Source organism: Hippocampus comes, unplaced genomic scaffold, assembly GCF_001891065.2.
Source record: "Hippocampus comes isolate QL1 unplaced genomic scaffold, H_comes_QL1_v1.1 scaffold37, whole genome shotgun sequence".
NCBI lineage: Eukaryota > Metazoa > Chordata > Actinopteri > Syngnathiformes > Syngnathidae > Hippocampus > Hippocampus comes.
In genome coordinates, this window is record NW_017805535.1 from 2,007,123 (window position 1) to 2,014,143 (window position 7,021).

General features: G+C 39.2%; 1 protein-coding gene across 8 annotated transcripts in view; it reads left to right on the plus strand.

Moving 5' to 3' along the window:
* mical2b (microtubule associated monooxygenase, calponin and LIM domain containing 2b) overlaps window positions 1-7,021 on the plus strand; it is a 50,892-nt gene that overhangs the window by 37,964 nt on the left and 5,907 nt on the right. For 3 of the 8 annotated variants that reach the window (XM_019878125.1, XM_019878131.1, XM_019878126.1), the window contains exons 16-24: window positions 27-152; window positions 2,531-2,701; window positions 2,848-3,069; window positions 3,239-3,373; window positions 3,709-4,131; window positions 4,267-4,383; window positions 4,486-4,578; window positions 5,173-5,359; window positions 5,472-5,536. In XM_019878125.1, the coding sequence (XP_019733684.1) occupies window positions 27-152; window positions 2,531-2,701; window positions 2,848-3,069; window positions 3,239-3,373; window positions 3,709-4,131; window positions 4,267-4,383; window positions 4,486-4,578; window positions 5,173-5,359; window positions 5,472-5,536 (1,539 nt within the window). The remainder of the gene's footprint in view (window positions 1-26; window positions 153-2,530; window positions 2,702-2,847; window positions 3,070-3,238; window positions 3,374-3,708; window positions 4,132-4,266; window positions 4,384-4,485; window positions 4,579-5,172; window positions 5,360-5,471; window positions 5,537-7,021) is intronic. The other 5 variants (XM_019878128.1, XM_019878127.1, XM_019878130.1 and 2 more) reach the window with 5 other exon arrangements.

A 7,021-nucleotide genomic window follows, 5' to 3' on the forward strand; every position in this document is an offset into this window, starting at 1 on the left:
TTCTTGGGTCCTGCACCGTGCATCAGTTATCCTGTCACAGTGCGCCCTCAGCAGGTGTGGGTGGGAAAGTGCAGGAGAACAAGGTCCGATCCATGGCAACACAGCTGCTGGCCAAATTCGAGGAGAACTCGGCAGAAAAAATGCATGGCAAGGTCGGATATGAATAAGTCGTAAATACATCACCCTTTGAGCTATTTTTAACCCATGGACCATGGAGTTTTCAAGTGTTGTCTTTTTTTCAGCGTTCATTGCTGCAGAATAACTGGAAAGAGATAATTACATTGAGAGTACCCCAAAAAAGTGAACTCATTCTCCAGAAAAATACATAATCTTTGCATTGTTTGGGGCAAGGTGTAATACTACATCGATTTTGGATTAACCAGGTTTAGACGTTTTAAGGATACAAGTTATTGCTCCACTGATTTTAAATTAAAAAAAAAAAAAAAAAAGAAAAATTCTTCCCCCTCTTCAATTTGCGAGCAAAAATTGTAGGCGCGCTAGATGGTGGCAGCGAGCTGAACTCACTTCACAGGAAAGAGCAGATTGGCATTTTGTGATCAATAGTTTAAAAATAAGGGCTTGTTTTGTTTATTGCCACTCGCACTTGAAGCTTACTCTCAAACTAAAACTGAAAAATTCATGTTGTGCAGTTCCATAAAACACATAACCTTGTCTTATATTAATATCGCTAGCTGAATGCTAACACAAACTGCCAAATTCCATAAACGGACTTGCAAAACTATCAATGTTTAAAAAATTTAAACCCTTTTAAGTAACGGCAATTTGAACATAAATGGTTCTGCAAAGCATGTAAACAGACAATACTCACAGGCATTCATTATTTGTCCTCTGCGAAAAGTTATTATTGCAGCTAATTCAGTCAATTGTGAAACGCACAGAGGAAAGTAGCCCACACCAGAAAGAACGCATTTTGGCGCAAGGACTGATGAATGGCATTCCCATTCATTTCAACTGGGGAAAGACGATTTATTATATGAGTAATTTAAATTATGAGCATGCTTTTAAAACAAACGAGTCAAGGCAGGGATGTATTTTGGATACTTTTTACAATCTTGGACTGTAGAATTCAGCTGCAAAATATAAGTAAGCACAACAGCATTGATGTTGTACTATTGCATAAGAAATTACCAGATTAATACAATTTACATTGAAATCAAATAAAACTATACTAAAATAAATTAAAGTCAGATATTAGGCATAAAGTAGACCAGTGTTTCCCAGCTTTTATTGAACTAAGGCAAAAACCTGCTGCACACTCCAATACAAAATTTTCAGGAAGAATATGTATTTGGGCGGGGTCTCTGGCCACTCATAATATGACCTAGCAACAGCCATGAATGACAAAAAAAAAGCTGTGCAGTCTGAGCTCTGCATTAGTTATGAATGCCAGTGAATTTGTGGCTTGTTTAATATAAAAATGACAAATAGGTTATATGCCCGTGACCATCATTTCATCAAATGAGTACAGTAATCCCTCGTTTATCGCGGTTAATGGGGACCAAAACCACCTGCGATAAACGAAAATCCGCGAAGTAGCGTCCAATTAACATAAACAGGTTAAAAAAAAAATATAAAAATATAATATATTTTTTTTTATATGTTTGAAAAAATCCGCGATGCACTGAACCCGCGATAAACGAACCGCGAAGTAGCGAGGGATCACTGTACTTATATAGTAAGTTGTGCTCAGTGTAGGCACGGCCCCTGCAGTACTCAAAGTGTCTCTATTTTGTAGGGTTTTGGTGAAGTTAAATGAAGGAAATATTTGTTCCCTCTTGAGGTGTCTTCATTTTGGTTTTGAATGCTCCAAAACCTCCAATGGAGTAGCCTATAAAGAATATTTCTTATTCCTTGTCAGCTGCATTAATAAGCTCATAAACACACAGCCATGAACCGGCTGTAATAAACCATGTCACTTGCTTGCTACTGAAGTGAGGTTACGTCAAAGGTGTTAATGCTTCTTTTTAAATGAATGCCTTATGTTGTTGATCCAAAAAATGATAAATTTAAACTGTAATGTCTATTTGTGTTTGTAATTGAAAATCGTTTGCTGCTATGTGAATTTAAGAAACTGGAACTGTAGATTTTCTTTTCTTTTGAATATATAATTGCTCTTTAGAGTGAAATATATTTCAGCGTTTCAGGTCACCGGGATTAATCCACAAAAAATTGCTATGCAATGTTACAAAGTTGCTCTTCAAATGATGTCATCGATTAGCAAAAATGCTCCTCCAAAAAAATCAAGCCTTGCATTAAATGTAGAAAAGAAATAATTTTCAGACCAATTAAGTTGAGTTGTTAATTTGGGATGATGTCCGAATTTTTAACGGAACACTAATGTGCTGCAGCACAGTGCATTTCATACAGACTGATGATTTTGACACACAAGGACACGTGTGGGCTCACATGGCGGTATGCACACAGCACATGGTATTATAATGTTGTATTTCCAGACACCTCTTTCATTTCCCTTTTCTATACTTCCTTTTCCCATTCCTTCTATAATCAGCTTGAGGATGACCTACCTAGCCCATCCTGTTCTTCACCTCTTTCACCTCCCTCCACCCCACTACCGTTCTCAAATGAGGAGGTGGAGGAGGGTGAAAATCCCCGCTTTGCAAAGCCGAAGGATGCTCCCCCTCCCCCTTCTCATCTGCTCCCCCCACAACCCAAGTGGCAGGTACGCTCCACAAATTTTACCTCTTGCTGTTATGCAACATTCATTGATGGTTCATTCATTTCCAACTTGCATTCTCACTGCAAAAATAGTTATCACTGTCTTCATATTTCCTGTGGCTTCCTCTATCTTTGTTTCCACCTCCTCAGCCTTCCATCTACCTTCGTTTACTGGAAAATCCTGCCTCTTACTCCATAAGCGGCAGTCGCTCTCCGTCACACTCACATGCCAGTAGCCCGTTGCGCTCAACAATTCCTGAACGACACCACACAGAATGCACTTCTCCCGTTGCTAAAGCCAGCCATTATTCTGCGTCTTCTCTGTTGGACACTGATCTTTCCTCATCAAGGTCACAGGAGGAAATGCAGCAGGTGAACACACGGTTGTATTGGCATTTAATGAAAGAAAACACTAAGCTGCATTTAACAATTTGATGCCATTAGCAGTTGTTTACTTATTAGAATTAAATATCAAATGTATCTCCTTCGATGTAGTTCCATCTTCTCATTGATTTCTGCCCCCTATTGCTCCGCCCTGCAGAATAATGCCGAGAGGCTGACAACTAGACAGTTTGCACAAAAGACAATCAAGGAAAGAGCTGTTCTTCTCTCCTCCTTGTTTACTGGCTCCAACAAACCTACTCCTGTTCATGTTTCCGCTCTCCCTCAAGCACAGGTTCTGCTCATCATCGGGTTTGTATATCGCTGGCATCGGGCACAAACCTCTTATGTTACAAGTTGGTAAATTTAATATTTTATCACAAGTCTATACTATCGGTCATTCCACGTGTGGGTGTTAGTTTGACAAAATATTGACCAATCCAGTGTTGAAAATGTCTTGCTCTCTTTGACGATGCAATGTTAATTGTTGAACAAACATTGGGGGGTGTGGGGGGGCTTTCCTTAAAAGTGATGGTTTTGGACAGATGAAGATTCCGCCCGATGCCAGCAATATCTGAAATTCCTGTTGTCCTTATTCTGCTTCATCTTGAATGTTTGACTATTCTCTAGGTTGAACTATCTACCTCTATCCCTCCTATTCCTCCATCTAAAAGCACCAAAATCTACCCTGTGGTCCACCCTATCCCTGACCCCACTGCTCAGGCTGGTTTCTTTAACCCTCTTCACCTCAAGCACAAGAAATTATCTCCCTCTCCCACGTTTTATGCCGTCTCTGAAAGTACACAGCAAACTTGTCATGTGGATTCCCTGTCTAGTAAGCGCAAAGTCCCCACTGAAATATCTGGTTCTAACGTCAGCCGGGATGCTGCAGCTCCACTCGCTAAAATCAGCTTCTCTTCATGTCCAATTTTTGCACTATCAGAAGAAAATACAGGGACAGAATACAGCCCTCAGGGCAATCTCGAAACACGGCAAATGCACGAAACTTCTCACGAGACATCGGAGAGCCACAAATGTGGTATACATGCAAAGGTAACAGATGTGTGCCAGAAGCAGCAGCACGCATGGCATGTACCCCTTGTGCATGCTTACAAACCTCATTTACAAGGGATCAGCACAAACACACTGTTTTTAATAGGTTGCTCTTCCCTTTGCTGTATGTCTTAGTTCAATGGAAATTATAGTCTTGAAGATCCAAAAAGAGTCATTCGCTCTGAGAGTTGTCCAACTGGAGCTCCAAGCTACAGTAAAGAGGTACCATTTAATAGCCCAGCCTCAATCCAGGTTTGTTAAGGGAAAGAACAATGTCACCTGTTCTCCTTCTGACTTTCTTGTGTGAACTACTTCCCTCTGTTGTCCTTTGATTTCCGTTGGTGTCGATGTTAGCGCACAGTTGGAAAGGTGTCATCAACCATAGACGCTAAAGCCCAAATACTAGCCGTCCTCTATGAGACAGATCACAGGCCCGGTGCTGCTACGGTAAGATGTGTGCTAACCGTCAAATTCATGGCCTCATCTGCCATTTTGTTTGAAAAGATACTAAATTAGCAAAATGCAAAAGACATCCAACACTTCTGCATTGTATACTCTACTCTATTGTATACAACTAAAAAAAAAAAAAAAAACAGTGCCTGGAACAAAACTCCCTCTGAAAGTGTCTTCTAAGCACTGCAAAGCTATGCTTGCTTAACATTGCTGATAGGGTCTTGGTTCTGCAACTGGGCTTGCTAAAACGTTCCCAACACCTCCTCATGGATAGACATACTGTCAAATCAAGATATCCAGATTTTTTTTTAATATACAGGATATAAAAAGGTTGGTGGATTTAAACAAGGTTGCTCTTATACTCTTTCTTACTCTTCCAGCATTGATTTTCCTAAGAAGGCCCAGGAAAAATATTCATTCATATACAGTAGTAAGATATTCTCCTTTTTTCCCCCCACTTGTGGAAAGTTCATTCATGTGATGTTCCTATTTCTTAATTTCTGGAATATTCTTATCAGCTATTCATTGGAATAAAAAGAAACGCCATGTCCAGAAAGTTACTTTAACCTTGTGCGTGTCTTTTCTCAGTGTATGGGACGTAAAGACTTCCACTCCGGACTTGGTGGCAGCGATATCTGCCACTTCTGTTCCAAGCGGGTATATGTCATGGAGAGACTGAGTGCTGAAGGCTTCTTCTTCCACCGAGAGTGTTTCCGCTGTGACGTCTGTAACTGCACTCTCCGACTGGGCGGCCACACCTTCAACTCATATGAGGGTATGGTTGAGTCACGATCCATCTGTACTATTTAATCACTTAAACCATTTAATTGAAATTAAATTATTGCCTGTGAAATACTTATTTGTAAATGTTTGTATTGCTCTTTCAGCAAAGTTCTACTGTAAGATGCATTATACCCAATACCAGTCCAGTACACACTTGAGGAAAAGAAAGGTAAGTTCTATTATTCTACAAGCTTTTTTAGAGCATGTTGCAGCCATAAATTTCAAAAGTTTGATTATTTGCTGAACACAAAGTTTATCAGTTTAATCATTGAAATATCTTGTCTTTTGTACTGTATTCAATCAAAGACAAGTTGAACAGAATTTGCAAATCATTGTATTCGGTTTTTATTGAACACAATGTCCCAACTTCATTGCAAGTGCGTGCGTGTATGCGTGCTCCAATTTTTCTGAGGAAATATATATTCTCGGGTTTCTGTAGTCCTCCATGAAGGCACACTGATTATCCTTATATTAAATCAAAATAAGGCACAAGTAAACAAATATTCAACATTTTGTTTATTTTCTTACAGATGGTACAGAGTAAACCAGTCCTCATAATCCATTTCTTTGCATTTTCTGCACTGTCAATTTGAAATAATGTCTTGTTTTTCAATAAAGCGATGAAAATTTCAAAAATGTTTCTGATATGAATCAGAAATTATTAGTGCTGTCAAACGATTAAAATATTTAATCGTGATTAAATGCACAAATGTCGTAGTTAACTCATAATTAATCGCAATTAACCACAATTTTTTTATCTTTTCTAAATTTCTTTTATATCTTTTTGTCCTATTTTTTTCCCCATTTTAATGCTCTCATCAACATGGAATCGTGAATCAGTTTTCTTTGTGCAAAATGCAAATATTTACTGAAACAATTTCGATTTTCAATTTTACATGAACATTTTTCACTTGAGCTGTTATTCACACATAATCTCTCACACAATATTACTGTCCATCAACAACAGTGAAAAAAAATATTTTGTCACACAACAGCTCCTTTAACAGTTCTTTTTAAGAAATCAAAACAGAGCAATATAAAATTATAAAGTGCACATCTAAGATAACGAGGACTCAGCCTATAGTGGATTTAAGCCATGGTTGCATACTTAGTCAGGCTATGTTGATCCTGTTGGTCCTTCTTGCGCGGAAGTCTCTCTATGGTTTTGTGTAAACATCATTTCGAATGACTACACTTGGTTCGAGGCACAACACTGGAGACGTTTTCTTATTTTCAGTGTGGTCGCTACCACTGCACCGCTGAACTCCCGACGTGCCTCAGCGCACAGTCACTGTCAGAGGAACACAGGGAAGGTCCACCCACTTTATTTATATAGATACAGAACACGGTAACCTTCCACACAAAATAGTTCCAAACAAGTAACAATCGTGTCAGTGGCATACATCGTACTCAACAGGCTACCTGCTCTTTTTTCACCAGAGGCTCATCAACCTAGTCTCTTATTTCTCTCCCGAAACAGTGTCTTCTCCCGCTTGGTGTACCTTTAGGCGTAGAAAAAAAAGTAGTGTGTTTCCGGTGACCCGACCGATCGAGAATTTCTACATCGAAAAAAAACTTTACGGTCGGCATTTCTTTCAAACAACCCTCTACATTTTTGTGTAGAGGGTTTACATCGGTGCAAACTCTCGCGATA